This window comes from Aulonocara stuartgranti (assembly GCF_965226115.1).
Source record: "Aulonocara stuartgranti genome assembly, chromosome: 11".
Taxonomy (NCBI): Eukaryota; Metazoa; Chordata; class Actinopteri; order Cichliformes; family Cichlidae; genus Aulonocara; species Aulonocara stuartgranti.
Window position 1 is genome coordinate 2,207,740 of NC_138947.1, and position 19,579 is coordinate 2,227,318.

Below are 19,579 nucleotides of genomic sequence, written 5' to 3' on the forward strand. Positions count from 1 at the left end.
CGCTGGCCTGGAGGGGAGGGGGCGGGGTCGTGACCCCTGGGCCGGGGAGGCCGGGACGAGTGCAATATTGGAGGGGAGATATGACAACAGCGCACCACATCCCGGACCTGCCCGACCCCGGGAGGAAACTCGCCACACACCCTGAAACGCACAGCCGTGTTTCCGTGACTACAGAGGATATTACATCATAGCTGACATTGTTGAACAAGCTCATTAATCCTAATCTCTCCTCAGACTAAACCCTGATGCACACTTTGCTTTCAACACACAAAGTTTGGATTACTGCATGTAATAATAGTAATTGTATACAACTCAGAAATGCATGCATCTGAGTAGCAATATTATGCAGTATTATTTTGTTTAAAGCTACACGTTAATTTTAAGATTGTTGTACATTTATCAGGTTTTATTTGTTTGTTTTTAATTTTTAACCAAACACAAAACTTTCAGCTGCCAGTAATACAACTTATAACTTATTTATCGTCCATTAGTTATCATGACTTTACAGAAAGTTACAGGTAAATAAGAGAAAAGTAAAGTTAGGATTGCGATTCCGCATGTGACACATAAGGGATCTTCACAGGATTTATGTGTGTGTGTGAAGGTTACACACGTCTTTCTTTAAAGTTGTCTGTGGAACACATGTCGCTATCTTTAATTTATTTTAAACGGTAACACTGAGGAAAAACACAGCTGAAAACAAGTTTTACACTTTTGTACCTTGATAAATACACTTGTACTTAACAACTTGTTCTTTTAGTTAAACATCTTCCAGCGAAAGATGTTATAAAAACTAAATGAACATGTTATACAGAAAATGATGAGTTTTATATTCAATGCAAAAAGTCATTTTCCGATTGGACATAAACATTTATAAACATTTAGCCATCACAATTATATTATAACAAACTAATGAAGTAGAACCCCCCCCCCCCCCCCCCCCCCCCCTAAAAATGTAGAGCAGCCACTCAGATACTGATGATTAAAAAGCGTTTGATAAAAACGCACTTTTTCTGGCGGGTATAGAGTTTCCTTTCAGCTGTTTGTGATTCAGCTGACCCATCCGCGGTTAGGAGCTCCTGGATGTCCTGGATGTTTAACATTTCGCCTCTGAGGTTCACAGAGACGCGAGTCATGACGAGTGTTTAAAAGGTTCTGCTTCTCTCTCCTGACGTGATTTTACCAGATCATCGTCACATGCTGACGTGATGAGTTCAGGTTCTTGTGATAAAAGCGAAAACGAAGAAGAGCTCACCTCTGTGCAGCCTCCCTCTGCCTGTCCATGTCGCCTTGTTGTTTCAGGTCTGTGGAGGGTCCCAGTCAGTCAGTGCTGGTTTTAATCCGAACCCCCACCCACACCCACAAACCCCCACTTCTAAACACTAACAAAGGCTCTGGGAGCTGCTCAGTGAGGCGTAGAGGGGCCCCGCTTCACGCTTAAAGGGCCAACAACTTAACCTGGGAAGCCCTGCGGCAGCGTCCATCTGCACTCGCTTACATCCTCGTTCACACTCGCAGAACTTCACCCAGGGCCGATGGAGCAGGAGCCAATCACCTGTGTTTACCTGCAGACGCAGTGTTTGATTGTAGCTCCCACCTGCCTAAGCTCTGACGTCATCAGCCGCAAGTCTGAATGACGATGACATTAAAACAGCAGCAGGTGATTTTCTGCATCCTCAAAGTGACAGTGCTGCCCCCTGCTGCCGCTACGTGGAACCGCGTTTGCCCCCAGCACCACCGGCCCTCCCCCTCATTACCCTCACAGGGGTGGCCTGTTGTGTCCCCAGCTAGCTGACCCCCTAGCAGCAGGTATGTCTACATTAAAACACTTTATACTTTTTCTTCCTCGACTAATCTGCATAATAAAGATATCGTACTCCATATGGTTAATGTTAAAGCTTACTTTAAAATAAAATGTATTTTAAACACTTTGTACTGTAGTAAAATTATACTTCTTTCACTGCATTGTACAAAAAGAAGCTTAAAGTCTTGTGCAGCCACTTTTCATATTCTACATCTAATGCTCTATCTACATATGTCAGCCACACATATGCATGCTTATAAAGATGTGAAAAAAGGAACAGCAAGTAAAACAGCAGCAGGATGCAAATAGAGTTTGACTTATGGAGGTCTGAAATATAAATAAACTGTCGCTGTGTGTGTGTGTGTGTGTGTGTGCGTGTGTGTGTGTGTGTGTGTGTGTGTGTGTGCGTGTGTGTGTGTGCGTGTGCGCGCGAGGACAGTTGTCGTGCAGCAGGTGGTTGTTGCAGACTTATTTAGGAACAACTGAAGCTCCCAGTGTGAACGCACCACAAGTTCCAGACCAGGACCTGGGGTGGGTCGATCCTCAGACACTAACCTGGACTGAGTCTGAGATCTGAGTCGAGTCTAGGAGAGTTTTGGACCGAGACCTTTAGCAGCAGGTTCAGGAGCTCGGATCGATTTCCCTTCGATAAACTGCAGACATGGACGGACAGAACCGGCAGAAGGTAAGAGACAAAAAACAAAGTACATAATTAGAAAATTACAAACTTGGATCAGATTTTTATTATTATTTGTTAGGATTTTACCTGAGGCTGTATCGCTAATTTACCTTCAACATAAAGAATATAAAATCATTGTGTGTTTTCAGCAGCATTTGAATATTTATGGTTTAGTATCACCTCTAACACTTCCAGACGTCACAGAACAGAGTTTTTCTTACACTGAAGAAACCACCTACATGTAGTTTTGGACTGTAATATGAATTATGGAAAACTTTTTGTTCACACCTCTAGCAAATTTCATTTCAGGCTCTAAAAGTATAAAAAATATAGAATTATGTTTTTCTTCTTTTGGCTATGGTAAATGGCCTGTATTTATATAGCGCTTTACTTGGTCCTAAGGACCCCAAAGTGCTTTACACATCCAGTCATCCACCCATTCACACACTGGTGATGGCAGCTACATTGTAGCCACAGCCACCCTGGGGCGCACTGACAGAGGCGAGGCTGCCGGACACTGGCGCCACCGGGCCCTCTGACCACCACCAGTAGGCAACGGCTGAAGTGTCTTGCCCAAGGACACAACGACCGGAGCTCAAACCGGCAACCTTCCTATTACAAGACGAACTGCCAACTCTTGAGCCACGATCGCCTTCATGGCTTAAGTGAGACTCTTTGTAGTTTCACCATCACGTTGGTGTAATTGTTAAACCCTGACACACTTTTTCACTTTTTGTTTGATGAATACAGTCTCGCAGAAGTGAATTCATGTGGTTTAATAATTAGCAGCTGCTGTCCAACAGAAAACACTTTAGTTACGCGATTTCACTGTAAACTGGTTGCGTGTGATTTCGCAGCACACCACAGTACTGCTATGAAAGCAGATATTGTCTGACTTCTCCAGAGTAGTTCCCCAAACACTTTATCCAAATTATTTCTGTTTATTTACCAAAAGTGTTTTTAGTGCATTTGTCCAACAACAAAGACAAGAAAATTTTAATTACTATATTTCTTAATATTCTTATTTTAATCATGAGTTTTAAGGTAAACTGCTTTGGCGTACTTTCATAAGACATTTTATTCATTTGTGTATCACCAAAATGTACATTTTGTCAACTGCTTTTATTGTGAAAGGCAAGAACGTGAGGAAGCTTCTGGTATAGATTAAGCTGTGCCCCAACACAGCGGGCAGCTCTCTAACCCTTCAGTGTTGCTTTCTCTGTGCAGAGAGTCATTCACCCTGTTTCAAAGTTAGTGGCAGCTAGTAATGCTCACTGAGACGAGAGACACTGAAGAGCACAACAATCACATCCTTTGGATTTTTAAACCCGCCGGTCACACAGACGTTACTCTGATGGCTATTAGAGGGTTGGTAAAGGTTGCGTTTTACATTCGGACACCAGCGATGAAAACGTGAGAAACACGAACAAATTACCTGTGACTCAGCCTGGGTAGAATTCTGTGACCAGTATGACCAGTGAGACTCATGCTCAAAAAATATTCCCAGTGTGTGTGTGTGTGTGTGCTCATACATATAAACTGCTCATATTGTGTGTGGGTATTTATAAGCCTGTGTGACTGTAACTCTGCAGAGCAACTGAGGTTTAAATTTAGCCTCACACTCCAAAACACACACACACAGTCACGTTTGCATTACTGGAAACACAGGACGCTGACCAGGAGCATTTGCAGCAGACCTAACGTTGCATATTAATATTAATGTATCGCATTAGACCTTAAACCGAGGACACACCTTCAGATTTAATCATTCACCTTATAGGGACTCGCTTATCAACAGGAGGTCGAGTCCTCACCATGCAGTTGTGTAAACAGACGAGTACAACAAGCTCACGCGCACACACACACAGCTGTTAAAGAGGGCTAAAGGTCAGCTGACAGCTGTCTGTCACCGTTCATGCTGGTCATTATTTTAAAGGACCAGTTCAGTGTTTTTATATAAATCCTTTGATTGACTGAGGATCAATTTCAAGCCCCCAAAGCTCAATTTAAAGACTGGAAATGCTGGAAACAGCCGGCATGCTCCCTGTTCAGCGTCACATATTTGGAACCTACCCGGGGGCCCCTGCTGAGGCCCCTCATTCCCACATTCCCAAGTGTGTGTGTGTCCCAGTAACCAACTCCAGAGAGCAGTCTGGTCACCTTTCTGTAGTCACAGCCTTAGCGTCTCCCGGTCAGACCTGGTGACACCGTTATTCCTTATTTGCTGCTTTTATGAAGCACTGAAGTAGTTCCACATTTGTGCTGACTTCATGTGTTTGTGGAGGTTTTTGAACAAACTAGTTGCCTTCAGGTTGATCTGTGGTGGCAGCTAAAACCCAACGGAACAGGCAACAACATCAATCATTTATTGAGGTGTTCAACGTATTTTTGACACTGCCTCCTGCTAACAGCACACGGGGACGACATGTAGGCGACGGTCCGCAAAGTTCTGTGTGGAACCATCGCAGTAAGCCCCGCCCACTGACCGCTGCTGTTTGTTCTGTAGGAAAAAACACAGACAAACAGACAAGAGTCCATTTTACAGCGCAGAGAGAAAAAAAGGAGGCAGGTTGACCTGAATGAATCACTCGGGCTGAATATTTATCGTTCTTTTATTAATACTTAGATCTGCTTAACTTGGAGGAAACTGCAGAAACAGGATATTTAAGGATCTAAAGTAATTTTGTTATTGAGTTTATCAGTGAGGACCAACTCTGAGCAGGTAGGCCTCATATTAAAGCTTCTGACCAAATTTCACATCTTTAACTTCTTTATTCCACAAAAACTAGCGTGAAACAGATAAAAGTGATAAATCATCATTAATTAACAAAAGATAATCAGTTGCTTACATTTTTTAAGCAGCATTTGCATTGAACATATAAATAACGTTAACAGAGAGAAATGGGACAATAAATGTGGTTTGGAGAGAACAGAGAAAACAGCTGTTTTTAGCCCCTCCCCTTCAAGCCAGCAAATCAAATGCCAACAACAGTTAGCTCACGGGTGAGTAAACAGAAAACCCCAACAATCACACGATCCGTATGAGAAAGCGCTTTGGCATCAGTGGGAACCAGACTCGGGGAGGTCCAGTCATCTGCCAGAGTGTGATATAAATCACAGACTGGAAAAACACGTTTAATAATAAAAATGCAGACAACCAAAAACTACACAGACAATAAAAGAATGTAACAGGAATGGAATCCATGAACGTGAAAGTGAAAGTGTCGGTGCAGCTTCGGCTAAGTTGACCATGACATAAAAAAATCAATCAAAGGGTTGAAAAAATGTTAAAGAATCGTTCAGGTGATCACGAGTCATGTGACATTTGTGTGTGCAGGTTTTCTAATGGCTCCTGGAGAAGAAGGAGGTTCCAGCGAGCATCATGCAGGTGAGCTGAAGGTCCCGATGGTGGCGCTCTGTCACATCTGTGTTACTGTGAGAAAACAGTCACACGATTCCACAGAAAGTCAAAAAAAGGAATGTGACTCTTATGTTTTATCCTCAGATGTGTGAATCGCTGTTTGAAAAGATCCGTCTGTATATTTGTTTAGAGGGGGGGAAACTCACACCGAAGGCCCCAAACATTGTTGCACAAGGCTCAAAATGTGTTGTTTTTTTCTGCTGTAAAAGTCGGGACACTTTCACAGAGGAGTCTTTGGTGGCTGACTCACAGTACAGGAACTGGTCATTCTTCCGTTCCTGAGGTTTTCATGAATAGGATAAGATAACTCTTTGTTTCCGTTGCTCAGTCATGCTTAGCACAATAGTACAATGGAACTGGAAAATGTCCCACGCTGGCATAAGCACAACTAAGCACAACAAACACAACAGAGGAATTTAAGTGGATTTGTCCAAGTGCAAGAAAGGTTTGAGCAAAAAAAGTAATGATTTAATAAAAAATAAAAGAGTGAGTGAAAGTTTATTGCACATTATTATTGTTATTGTTATTGCCCACCCAAAAAGTCCAGGGATGTAGCCAATCAGGTCAGCTGTTAGCATTGATTAGGGCTGTCGCCCTGTTGTAAAAGCTGTCCTTGAGTCTGTTGTTCCGGGACCTCAGCAGCCTGAACCTCCAGCCAGACGGCAGCAGCGTAAACACCCGCTGTCCTGGGTGTGTGCAGTCCCGTAGGATGCTGCGTGTCCTCCTGAGACAGCGAGTGCTGCACAGGTCCTTCAGGGAGGGAAGAGGATGTTTTGGGCCATAATAATGATCCTCTGAAGTGCCTTTTTGTGTGCCATGGTGCAGCTGGAGAACCACACAGATGCAGGATGTCAGCACACTTTCATGGAGACGATCAGGTCAGAGAGGTATAATAATGGAAAATGCACAACATGAGGAAAGACGAGGAGAAAAAAGAACTCCCCCCAGACTGAGCTCCAACAGGGAGATCAGTTTGAGAACAGAAAAAAAAACACCACAGCGCATACAAAAAGCACATGACTATCATCTGAGAAGCTTCTTCAGTTCTAAGGTCAAATGGTGGAGAGTCCCAGATTTAAACCCAGTGGGAGTTTCCCCCCACAGAGGGACAAAGGACCCTCTGATGATCCTCCACCTAATCACATGAGCCAAGGGGTGAAAATGGGTGTGGGTTACAATCAGGTGAGCTCATTGTGAAACCTGGCCCCACCCTATCATGTGAATTCCTGAGGTCAGATGGCCCAGGATGTGAGTGGGCGTTAAGGCGTCTGGGAGGGATCTCAAAACTGGATCATAGATGGCAGAGAGTTGGTGTCGTAAACCCCGCCTCTGTTCAAAGATGGTCGCTCACAGTGGACATAGATGCTTCTTTCACTCCTCTTTCAAACCATCTGTCCTCTCTGTCCAAAATGTGAACATTGGCATCCTCGAAAGAGTGACCTTTGACCTTTAGATGCAGATGGACTGCTGAGTCTTGTCCTGTGAAGTTTGTGTTTAGGAGTTTTGTCTTTCGGGTGAACCAGTTTTTGTCTGAGTGTGTTGCTGGGTCTGAAGTACACCAGGATGTCGTCATCTTCTTTTCTGTGCATCAGAAGAGAAGGTCAGACACCAGCGAGGGAGGATAAGAACGACAGACTCAACAACACTGTCATCCCCTATGTAGCCGGTGTATCAGAGAAACTCAGGAGAGTTTTCTCCAAGCATGACATCCCAGTGCATTTGTTTTTTATGTCTATCTGAATTCTTGTTCACATGAATAGTTTATATAAAAGATGTCCAACTCAGAGACAAAAAGGCTGAAAGGAGGGATTCATGCCTGGAAGTAGGGCTGGGCGATATGGCCTAAAAGCCATATCGCGACATAATTTGAAGCACGTGCGGTAACGATATATATCGCAATATATTCTTTTCTTCTGTATAACGTATTTTCCACACTATAAGGACTTAAAATCCTTTAATTTTCTCAAAAATCGAGAGTGTTCCTTATGTATGAATTCTGGTTGTGCTTACTGACCTCGAACTGATTTTGGCTGCAGATTTTTGAAACTAATTCAAACGTACAGCTCTGTTATCACTTCTAACATAAAGACAGGAAACTAAACAGCAGTGGCGTTTGCAGGGTTACTGAAGTTGGGCTAGCTGGTATATAATGTTGTGCTACGTGATTGCTAGCGACACAGCTATGTTAGCATAACATTAGCACAGTGAAGCTGGAGGATGAAGCCAACTTTTTTTCCACTCGATAAAAGTTAACGTGAGGGATTCTGGTGGTCAGGGACAAATGCAATCACATAGCAGGATGCTGTACACGGGCCAAACTTCAGTCAGGAGAACAACTGAGATTATTCATCCACAATACGAGGTTAGTTATTAATATACTGCAACTACATGGGAACAGAGCAGCTGCGAGAGAATTCAACATTAATGAATCGATGTTACGGAAGTGGAGGAAGCGCAGTTTTTGGCTTTCCCCACATTTCAAAAGTGCTTCACCTCTTTGCTATGACTGTCGCCCGCCATAATTTGCAGATGATAATGGTTTTAGCCGCTGCGATGCTTTCAACCAAAACAGGCGCCGCTTGGTGACGTCATCAACATGCGCTATCGGGATAGAGCGATATAGTCAAAATCTCTGTCGTTGGCCAAATTTATATCGTTTCTATCATATATCGTGTATATCGCCCACCCCTACCTGGAAGTCAAAATTATGTTAGTGACTGGTTTCAGTCAACCACAGAATTAATACGAACTCTGATGATCAGTTTTAAAGAGAATGATGATTGCAATCAGACAGATGAACTCATGTGCAGTGAAATCACTGATGGACTGTAATATTTAATTATCACATGAGCCTGCCAGTGAATCATGCTGAGTAGCATCATGAGAGGGGAAGAGAGGTACCAGTTCCCACTCAGAGCATCATCATGATCAGAAATCCTTATCAGAGCAAACGAACCAGCTCATTTACAAGTGGAGGCGGGTTACAGGGTTTGGCTGCTAACAGGTGAGTGTGGCACATGTCTGTGGCATTTTTCAGACTGGTGCTGATTGACTGAACGACCTGCTGTGAGCCTGCTGATGGCGCTCTGGGCTGCCTTGCTGTGGAAGTGCTGGATCCACTTGACTCTGCTGCTCATCCAGGTTTCTTTACCTGAAGGTACACACACACACACACACACACACACACACACACACACACACACACACACACACACACACACACACAGATAAACAAAAGACTGCCCAGTACATTACAGACAAAACAGGAGAGTTCTTCATCTTGAGAGCCCAACAGGAAGTGGAAAGCCATTAGCGATAATAACCACAAACTGTTATTTTGATCCTTTAAATATTTATTTGCCAACATGTAAGAATATGGATTTTTAACCAGCAGCCTTTCAGCTGAGCATTAATCAATGCATGTCTCAGGTATCAGTCTTTAGCAGCAGCTTAGGGCCTTCAAAATAAAAGCTTCCCATTAGAGAGACAGAGTGCCAGTGGATTCTTAAAAGCTTGTGTTTTTCTCCTGAAGATTTATTTTTTGCTAGAATTTTCGGACTTTCCGAGCAACAACACCACTCCACACCTGCTCCAGAGCAGACTCTGTCATAGATCAGCATGTATGAAAGCACCACCTGCTGACCAGTTCTCCCGAAAATAGCAGAATTCCTGGAAGATCCATCAAACACGGATGTATGGCTGGAAATGCATCCCAAACAGTCTTTGTCTTAGATGCTCAGATGTGTCTGTATGCCTGTTGTTTTTTTAAATTTAACTGCAAGCAGTAAAGAGTTTTAAACCGCTGTGGTTAGCAAGAAGGTCTTGGGTTCAAATCCTTGTTTTGTGTGGCATGTACGGGTCCTCTCCCAGCCCCACAGTCCAAAGACATGCAGTTAGTGCGGTTAGGTTAATGGTGATTCTATACCAGGGGTCTCAAACTCAAATGAGCCGTGGGCCGCTGCTGGCACCGTCATCTCATTGGAGGACCACTTTAGTGCTTAAGTAGTACAAAAAATCAAACAAACAAGAAACCACCCACTGATATTTCCTGAAATGTAGTGTTTTGTTTGTTTGCTTCAAATAAATTTCAAATATTGTATAACACGACAAAACTGCAAACGTGAATTGTTTTCTCACTCCTTTTCTCAACTAACTGAAGCCTTTCATTGGTCCACCAACTAAACAAAGCTCCTTCTCCTCGTGGCAGCACTTCTATCATTTTGTTCGTACTTAACAAAATAAAAATGCAGACATCAGTGTACACATTAATCTGAACTAACACAGCCAATCCCTCAACATGTTTGTACTTTACTGTACCTCAGACAGGTGCGCGGCTCCGAGCCATAGTAAATGGCCTGTATTTGTATAGCGCTTTACTAGCTTTACTAGTCCCTAAGGACCCCAAAGCGCTTTACACATCCAGTCATCCATCCATTCACACACTGGTGATGGCAGCTACATTGTAGCCACAGCCGTCCTGACCACCACCAGTAGGCAACGGGTGAAGTGTCTTGCTCAAGGACACAACGACCGAGACCGACAACCTTCCGATTACAAGGCGAACTCCCAACTCTTGAGCCACGATCGCCACGGTAGTAAAGAGACCTCTGGCTAATACGTCGGGCTCGTAGCTGAAAACTAGCTTTACTTTGTTGTCTGGGTCAACTTTGCTAGCGAGAGACAGAGAGAGGCGTTGAAAGGCTGCTTATTGTTTCGGAGGAAAACAGGAACACAGCGTACAGTCGAGTCTTAACAGCTTACTTACAGCTGGGCTCGTCAGGCTCTCTTCTTGGCTGCAGGTTATTATTATATTTACATGCTTCCAGCTCCCGTTTCTGCTCGGTGACAGCTCGTACTTTTCCTTTCTCTCCCTCCCTCGCTCACAGACACATAACAGCAGTCCATGCTCCCTGCAGCACGGACTACACTGCCCATGCCTGTAGCACTCTGCTCATATTGCCTTCATATTAATAGAATTTTTGAATAATGATTAAAAAAATATTTCTTCACACCAAGTAGAGGTTAAGGGAGCTGCAAGTGACCCGCGGCCGAGAGTTTGAGACCTGGACTGTCCATAGGTGTGAGTGTGAGTGCCCATTGTTGTCTTTCTCTCTCTGTTAGTGATGCGACCTGTCTGGTCTATTTACCATTTACCAAATCAAATTTCAAAGTAAGCTAGTCCTACATTTGAAATGTATTTTTATATTTATTCTTCACATCATTTCAGTCCAGAAAATGCTGAGACTGCAGTATTATTGTATTACAGGCTCCTGGAGACTAAACTAGGAAGCCAGTTCAGTACACCCAGGATAGCTTTTCCTTATTTGGCTTCACTTGCATGAAGCTGGTTTTCAGCAACCTCCAGAACTGTGACGGTAAAAGTCTAAAAGTCAATGTGGACGTGGCAAAACTTGCAGTTCCAGTGTCCACTTGTGTCTCCAGGGTCAACCCCGTATAAGAAGAAGCTACTTTGAGCTTCTCCTTTATTCACAAAGGATTGCCACAGCAGTTCTGATGTTCTCCCTGATGCAATTCCAGAGGGATTTGTATCTCCTTCCAGAATTTGCTGATCAGGCAAATGTGAAAACTGCTGCATGGTGGGAGCCCTAGTTCGAGTGTCCGTAAGCCTGTTTATGCTAAACACTTTCTCCTTCTTATCAGTTACAGCTTCCTGTCATATCCTGAGGTGTAACTCGGATTTTGTGGCTGCAACGCTGGACCTGGGCAGCAGCAGTAGTGGCAGCGGCGGCGGGGCAGCAGGAGGAGGAGCAGCAGCTGTCAGCAGGCAGGCGGCGAACGCCGGTTACTGCAGCGCCCTGCGCTCGTACGCCATGTGCACCAAGAGGCTGTCGCGAGCGTGTCGTGGTGACCTCGCTTACCACTCTGCGGTCCAAGGAATCGAAGATCTGCTCATCCAGCATCGCTGCCCCCGGGTCGGGCCCACGGCACAGCCCCGGGCCCCCCCTGCTGAAACGCTGTCGGGGGACACCTGCCTGTATGAGAGGAGCTTCTTCAGCAAGGAGGGGCAGACACCCGAATACCTGCACTGCAGCGTGTTCGGAGACCCGCACATCAGAACTTTCAACAATGACTTCCACACATGTGCCGTTCCGGGGGCGTGGCCTCTCATTGACAATGAGTATCTGTACGTACAAGCCACCAGCTCACCAGCCAGGGGAGGCATGTACGCCACAGTTCTCACCAAGGTGAGTGCTGACACTTACAGGAGCAGTCAAATGCACCATCAGCTTCTCATGTAAACCTCAACTTACGGTCAGGGGGGGGGATCCGAGCAGAGGGTGAGGTGGGGTACACCCTGCATGCCGTCAGTCTGCTGCAGGGCTGACCGATAGAGCGCCGTCGCATTGTGCTCAAACTACAGCCCAGTGCACAAAATGCAGTTTACTGTGAAAAGAGAGAAATGAATGTCAGACATGCTGAAAACTGACAAAATGTCCCAATAACAGCAAATAAAAATGTAACAGTGAGCAGAAATAAACATTTACGACCCCAAAATGAAAATAATCACAGAGCTATTATGGAAAACGGCATTTAATGTCTTCTTTTTCCTCTCAGATCACCATCATCTTCAAGAACTGGCGTCAGTGTATCGACCAGCAGCTGTACCAGGCCGAACTGGACAACGTCCCCGCCGCCTTCGCTGACGGCTCGATGTGGAGCGGCGAGTGGCGAGGTCATCGCAGCCTCACGGTTCGGTCTCTGAATCCCGGCCGGCACGCCGAGATCCGAGCGGTGCACGTCGGCACGGTCTTGGTGGTGCGTCAGAGCGGCCGCTCGCTCGGCCTCTCAGTCCTCTCGCCACGTGGCGTCGTTGAGGCGTTCAGGCCTGAGCAGGACCTCCAGCTGTGCGTGTGGGGCTGCCCCCCCTCCCAGAGACTCAACACGCTTCACCCACCACCATCAGACCCTTTGATGTCCACCGCCATCAGCGCTGAGGACCACTGCGCGGCTCTGCTTCCAGCTCGAGACGTCTACTATCAGGCCTGCGTGTTCGACTTGATCGCCAGCGGAGACCTGAACTCCAGCATGGCCGCTGTCAGTGCACTGCAGGATGCCCAAACCATGATCCCAGACAGGGAGGGGGTTCACCTGCTGCTGGTTGGATCTGCAGGGCACACACGACCTCACCTCACGCTGCTGCTGCTGCTGCTGCTTAGCATTTTGGGAACTCTTAGCAGGCCCTGAGAAACAGGAAGTGACCTCAGACTGTGAAGCTGAAGGAAATGTTTGGAAAATTTCCCAAACACAGCACCTGGAAGAGGACCTAAACGTGACGTCCCAGACGCTGACATCACTGCTGACACCTGAAGCTGGTTTCATGGTCCCACAGAGGAAGCTCCCGTGCGGGCGTGGCCCGTCTGCCTGTCTTTGTGCTGTTGTTGGTCCGTTAGCTAGCCACGGAGAAAAGTCAAGCTCTAAAACACAAAGAGCTGAATTGAAACTGAGAGTGTCACTGCAGCCTGTTTGTTTCGCTCTTTGAACTTTATGCTACGGTTCTCCCGTTAAACTCTTTTTTCACTCCCTCTTGTATCCAGACCAGTCGACATTAGGCAGTTACTCACATCATGTAATTTCAGCATTGCGCTACATCTTGGAGGACTGCATGGAAGTGTGTCTACCGTGGATGAAAACCCCACAGAGACATTTGTGGGACCATAAAACCAGCAGATGGCGTCCTGATGGTGACAGTCTGGATGGAACGGAGCCGCTTGGAAACTTTCCGGGGCCGCAGACTTTAATCGGAGCCCCGAATGTTTGTGGATCACTGCAGCTGATCCAGAACCTTAAAAAAATCTGTGTGCAAAAGAAAAAAGAAATTCATTTAGCTGCTAATTAACAATCTGATAATAAAGATTTCCTCGTGAAATGTTGAATAGTTTGTGATTTTGTTTTATTTTGATGTTCCAGTGCAGTACAAGAGCACTTCGCTCTCGCTCTGCAGGCCTACTTGTTGTTCCTAGAGTATTTAAAAGTAGAATGGGAGGCAGAGCCTTCAGTTTTCAGGCCCCTCTTCTGTGGAACCAGCTTCCAGTTTGGATTCAGGAGACAGACACTATCTCTACTTTCAAGATTAGGCTTCAAACTTTCCTTTTTGCTAAAGCATATAGTTAGGGCTGGACCAGGTGACCCTGAATCCTCCCTTAGTTATGCTGAATAGACGCAGGCTGCCGGGGATTCCCATGATGCACATGAGTAGTTCTTCTTTACTCACTGCATGTGATCTGAGTTATTTTTCATCTCTGGCTCTCTTCTGCTGCGAGTCTTTGTCTGCTTTTACTATTTAGACAAACGGCATCAAATGAAGTTCAGACGAGACAGTTTCAGCTGCTCTACCACCATGAACTGAAATGTCCTGATGCAAAACATTGAACCCAAATTTCCATCAACTCCACTCCTGATGTGTTTGTGGCTGAATGAGGACCCAGGATAAAAAAGAAGCCCTTTGTTACCCCGGTTCTTTTTTTTACTGTTTGTTCAGTAAACCTCCCCCGGAGCTTGGAGGACTGCACTGCAGTGTGTCTACTTTGGGTGAAAATCAGAAGCTCTATTTCCTGAGAAACCTCAGGAAAATTAATACCAGATAAACCTTTATTAGTCCGAGTGGGAAATGTTTTGATCACGGTTACAATTTAAGAGCAGCAAAGATTAAGAAACAGAAGAACAGCAACAATAGAATAAGATTAGAAATAATATCATACTATACAAAACAAAATAGAATACATTAAAAATAACATCCGTCAAAAGCTGCCGGTGTCCTGCTATCGATGTTTATCGAGAGCATCCTGTGCTACTGCCTCTGTGTGCGGGTCCCCAGCTGCACAGCAGGAACTCGGCTGTTCCTCTGGAGCAACACCCAAATGCAGCCATCAGGCAAAAGATACAGGATCTAAATAGCAGCTTTGAATTACAAGTCATTTCCTCCAATTCAGTCTCACAAATACTGCGCAGACATCGTGTTTATGACTCTTGCGTATTGGATTCTTTTGTAATTATATTCAAACTGTTTCTCTTGACTCTGCAGGGACTGCACTTTATTTTGTTGACAATAAAGATCGTTTAAATCTTCCTGTTTGCAGCGCAGCAAAAGCGATCCACAGTAAACTCACAGAGGAGATCACGAGTGTGGAGACGCAGACGCGCTGTCGACATCTCGTTGTCTTTCTGTCTCACTTTGGGTTTTTTCTAGCGACAGAGTCTCTCTCTGCTTGCTTTGCATCTTTTTGTGTGTCTTTGGATTCTTTCACGTTCCCGGAGGAGCCACCAGCCGAAGTGCTCGCACACAGCTGCAGTGGCCTGAAAACAAAGAGAGTGTAAGAGTGTGCTTCAGTGTAAGAATAGCAGGGGACAGGTCCTGGTCACAGAGGCAGAGACACACGGGGTTGTTATGTGTTTGTCTGAAACATTATGAAGCTAAAAGCCTCAGACTTCCAAAGAATCACATCCAAGCAGGGAAAATGACGACATGGCATTCCAGCAGCCTGAAACGTTTCCTCTACAAATTTAAATGTAATTTCATCATCACTCAGATCTGATTAATCGCTGAATCAGAGTAATGTTGAACAGAAGTTCACAGCAAACCGAGCAGGATGACTGAGTGAGCTGCATCACGTTCGTGCCCACCACAAAAAGCTGCAGTAAAAGTGAAGTGCTTGTAAACCCTCATTTCCAAGGAAAAGCTACTTTAAAATCACAAAGTGAAAGGGAACGTGGGTCAAACAACGTGACTCACCATGAGAAAACAAAGACACACAATGAATTAATAAGCAGGCTGGATTATTCAGGGGTTATTCAAACAGTCAGCAAAGTCCTGCGAGTATAATCCAGGATGTTCATGTCAAATGTGTCAGTTTAAAAAGAAAAATGGTGACACTTTTATTTTTCTTCTTCATAATTTTACTTCATTTGTTTTTTTAAAGATTTTTTGTCATAATTTCATTTCAGGCTGATGATCCACCTTCATTTAATCAGAAGTGAACATGAACCTGGACCCAAATCACCCTGCAGCCATCTTTCAACACTTACTGTAAGTTTTCAAACTGTCTCACAAAGCCGACAGCCCTGCTCCTCGCTCTCTTTTAGGGGAGCGCTGACGCAATCCCAAGCTGAGACATCTAATCTCTCCAGCATTCCTGAGGTCTTTTCCTCAGACGTATGACTTATTTCCAAATTTGGATCCGCTGAGCCTGCAGGTGTTCATTCGAGGACTGAAAAACTTCACGACCGCCCAAATGTTCATTATTTGCATAAAACAGCGCTCTGATCACATTTTTGGTGCTACTGTAGCAAAGCTCTGCAGACACTCCTCTACTTGTCCTCTACTTGGGGCAAAAATTCCTTTCCACTATTTTTCAGCTCCCTATATGCTTTTTTTTTACTATTAAAAAGCCCCAAAGGCAACTTTTTTCCAGCTTCATCATTTCCTGTGATGGTGACTATATTGTCGTGTATATGTAATACATAAACACGCTCCATCCATTCTCTTCCGCTTATCCTGTTTCAGCTGTCTTAGGGCGAGAGGCGCGGTACAGCTGGACAGCTCACCAGCCGGTCACATAGACGCAGACAGCCATCCACACTGTGCCGCCTGCACTTAAACACTATTAATAAAATAAATCCCTGCATGCGTGCAGTGTGAAGTGTTTTTGAATGTCAGTGACACTAGAAATGCCAGTCCACTTACCAAGTGCAGCAAACAGTGGTTTGCAAAACGTGTGAATGAAATGTGTGAATTTTAAGGCTTTCAAATATTGTCCAATCAGCATTTTCTCTGAAAGCATGTCTTTATGTGCCATGTACGATATTCTCTACTAGAAGAGTGAAAAAAGTATTAAAGTATTGTTTTCCTTTTACATCCCTGTGCCTGTGCTTTGTGGTTATTTAATGTATGTATGAGTAAGTGCCTCACTACAAGTATGAAACGCAGAGTTATTGTGAAATGTGAATAATAAGGAAGATCAGGAAATCCCCTTATTTAATGATGTGATATAACGTGCAGGCAGGAAACACCTTCAGTGTAACTCTGACTCAGCTCTGAGAGTCTCCGGATTGTCCTGGAAAGTGACTTAGCAGAAAAAAAAACTGATGTCAAACCTTCTGAGAAGCGAGCCGACGGCTTCCTCGGAATCTGCTTCAACACACGACGGACGGAGCTTAAATATGAGCATCAGGAGCATGAAGACCTCACATCACAGCCTCCACAGGACAGGACCACAGACCAGAGGAGCAGGGACCAAACTGAAGTCTGGACCATCACAGGATAACAAGTCAGTTTTAAATGTCTTCCTTACCTTTGCTTACCTTTTATTTCAAACATTTAAAACTAGTATTCTTGATATTTTTGCACCATTTTTTAGAGTTTGTGCTTGAATTTCAATATTTGTCTGCCAACTAAATGCATGTCTATTCCCAGCAGCTGGGATAAGCTGCACAGCTAAACATCTGCATGCTTGAACAAGCAGAAATACCTGAAATGAATGTAAAAGAAACAATGGCAAAAAGGAAAGCGCTCGAAGGTAAATCAGGAGAATGATACAGAAGGGCAAAAACTAAGAATTGATTTAATGGAGCTTATTATTATTATTATCTCAAAAAGATGCTGTCATGCACAAGAAGTGTGTGCAGTTTTCCCAGTGACAGGCACTGTTATATAAAGTATGTGAGATCTTGGTGTAGTTTGAAATGCCCTGATCGTTGCTTAGAATAAACATTAAATGAAAATATGTGATACAGTCATCAGTGGTCACCTATATGTGCAAAGTGGTTCCATCAGTTTTTGGATTCATGATGACAAATAAACTGGTTTTCATTAGCAAATATCTGAGGCTGCTTTGATTAGAAAATGATTTAAAGAAAATAAGAATATTGTGCCACCAGTGTTTAAATGCACACTGAGTTGGTGTTTGCTGTGGATTCTTGGAATCTCATTGTGGAATACGAAACGAATTATTATTTGAATGAAGTCTGAAAAAGGCCGAACAGATTCTTTGATTTAGGAGACATGAAGTTTGGGGAGAGTCAAACTTTGACTTCGTGACTTTCTGATTTCATTATTGAGCCTGGAATTACTCAGATTACACGATATATTTTATAAGCCTGACACTTGTAACAAGTGTCACCTGGCAGTTTGTTGCTCTCTGCCAGGTGATTGGCTGAAGAGCTGTGAAAAGGTAGTGGGTGTGTGGGGTGAAGTCAGCGCTCTTCTGTGGAAAAAACCAGAGGCAATTAATTCACTCAGGTGCGAGTGGGTATACTGTCGGTAAGAGACTGTTGCCATTTTTGTTTGGATCGTTTGCTTTTGCATGTGCCTATTTTTAATGTGTCATTGGACTTTTTTAGTGTGACCACGAATTTTAATAGAAGAATTGATCAAGCCCTAGATCGACTGCGCGCAGGGAAACTGATCAATATTGTAGGTATATTGAGTTTGTTTTAGCTTCATGATTTTGAATGGTTTTATAAAATTGATATTTTATTGGGTAATATTTTAATTGATAATGTTGTTTGTTTTTTCAGCTGTGCTGTCTCTGCTGTCCTTTTTTTTTTGTTCTTTTGATTGATTTGTAATTTTGTTTTGGTTAGTCCGTCCAGCCGTAGAGGCGGTTATTGATTGAGAGTAAGTTGTGTAAGGGCGGACTAACCTCCCTTTTGTTTTTTTTATTTTAATTGTTTGTGCCACTTCCCTTTATCTCTCAGATCACAGGCCATGCATAGCACTGATTCCCAGCTGCGCTGAGACCCGAATTGTTTGCAGTGTGTGCCACGATTGCAGTGTCGCTAAGCGGGGTGTGACGGGTTGTAGTGTTATTTCGCACAGTTCGTGTGGCAAGTCTCATGTGCAGCTGGGATATCAGCAAGATGTGTTGTAAGTCCTGTCTGGAAACGACTGGGAATTTGTATGTTTAACTCATGTAATAAATAAATGATCAATTTATTTCTTTGCCCCGTTTACTCATCCCTTGTCCTCGGTTACACACTGAAACTAAAAACTAAAAAAAATTCTTTCACTTTAATTTCCGCAGCACAGAAAAGTTTGTGCTTTTCTTTTGGTGGAGTTTTTGCAAAACACTTCAGAAATCCGACAAATAATTCCTCTACACTTTATAGATTTATGGTTTATTTGGAAGGAGGTAAAAACGTCCATTTGCTTTGTATTTTTCCACTTTTTGTGTTTTGAATATGAAGCGAGATTAAAGTTGGTCTTTTTTAATCTGACAGGTGCAGCAATGTCACCGAATTATTTTTTAACTATTTGAAAATTTCACATTTACTAACAACCTGACGGTGAGCAGAGCAGGGGTCCGCGGGTCGTTGTGACCCCGCTGACCGATATGTCAGGGTGATGTTCTCGCCAGCAGCGCGCGTGTGTGCGCGTAAATTGCGCACAGAACGTGCCCCTCTCTCTGTGGTTCAAGACCAGGTGCGCAGAGTCCGCAAAGGTCTTTCTATTTCACTAAATAAAACTACACCACAAACTAGTGATGACAAAAAAATGTTTTTAAATGATATTGCGCATGAATAAAATTCAACAGGAAACGTCCTTAATTTATTCTTTCTTAGTTTGGTCAAATTTAACTCCCACGTACCCTTAAACAGACGCATGGAGCGTGTGTCGAAATCTACATTCTGATATTTCTTCCGCTCGCCACGGTGATGA

At 44.0% G+C, this 19,579-nt stretch overlaps 2 protein-coding genes and 1 long non-coding RNA gene across 5 annotated transcripts in view; 2 read left to right on the forward strand and 1 right to left on the reverse strand.

Moving 5' to 3' along the window:
• Positions 1-2,370: 2,370 nt before the first annotated feature.
• LOC309717271 lies at positions 2,371-8,455 on the reverse strand. Its single transcript, XR_014279657.1, has 3 exons — positions 8,398-8,455; positions 4,644-4,983; positions 2,371-2,457 (listed from the first exon to the last, which is right to left on the reverse strand). It is a non-coding gene; the product is annotated as an uncharacterized lncRNA (long non-coding RNA).
• hjv (hemojuvelin BMP co-receptor) lies at positions 2,377-13,799 on the forward strand. Of its 3 annotated transcripts, XM_082551696.1 has the most exons (5): positions 2,377-2,489; positions 5,821-5,871; positions 8,942-9,061; positions 11,566-12,110; positions 12,481-13,799. In XM_082551696.1, the coding sequence occupies exons 3-5, from the start codon at positions 8,983-8,985 to the stop codon at positions 13,108-13,110; spliced, it is 1,254 nt and encodes a 417-aa protein (XP_082407822.1). In that variant the 5' UTR covers positions 2,377-2,489; positions 5,821-5,871; positions 8,942-8,982; the 3' UTR covers positions 13,111-13,799. The 3 variants fall into 3 exon arrangements, with proteins under 3 accessions (XP_082407822.1, XP_082407823.1, XP_082407821.1); XM_082551697.1 differs by lacking the exon at positions 5,821-5,871 and having other exon boundaries at positions 2,423-2,489; XM_082551695.1 differs by lacking the exons at positions 2,377-2,489; positions 5,821-5,871 and adding an exon at positions 8,509-8,801.
• A 4,374-nt stretch (positions 13,800-18,173) lies between these two features.
• LOC309717269 (uncharacterized protein) overlaps positions 18,174-19,579 on the forward strand; it is a 3,664-nt gene continuing 2,258 nt past the window's right edge. Inside the window, exon 1 of the mRNA XM_082551705.1 lies at positions 18,174-18,181. The gene's annotated coding sequence lies outside the window, so the exon portion shown is untranslated. The remainder of the gene's footprint in view (positions 18,182-19,579) is intronic.

Bases quoted from the DNA above. Each gene is read 5' to 3' on its own strand.
- hjv (XM_082551696.1), top strand. From the start codon at position 8,983: ATGGCGCTCTGGGCTGCCTTGCTGTGGAAGTGCTGGATCCACTTGACT. The intron at 9,062-11,565 runs GTACACACACAC...CCTTCTTATCAG, and splicing joins CCAGGTTTCTTTACCTGAAG to TTACAGCTTCCTGTCATATC. The intron at 12,111-12,480 runs GTGAGTGCTGAC...TTTTCCTCTCAG, and splicing joins ACGCCACAGTTCTCACCAAG to ATCACCATCATCTTCAAGAA.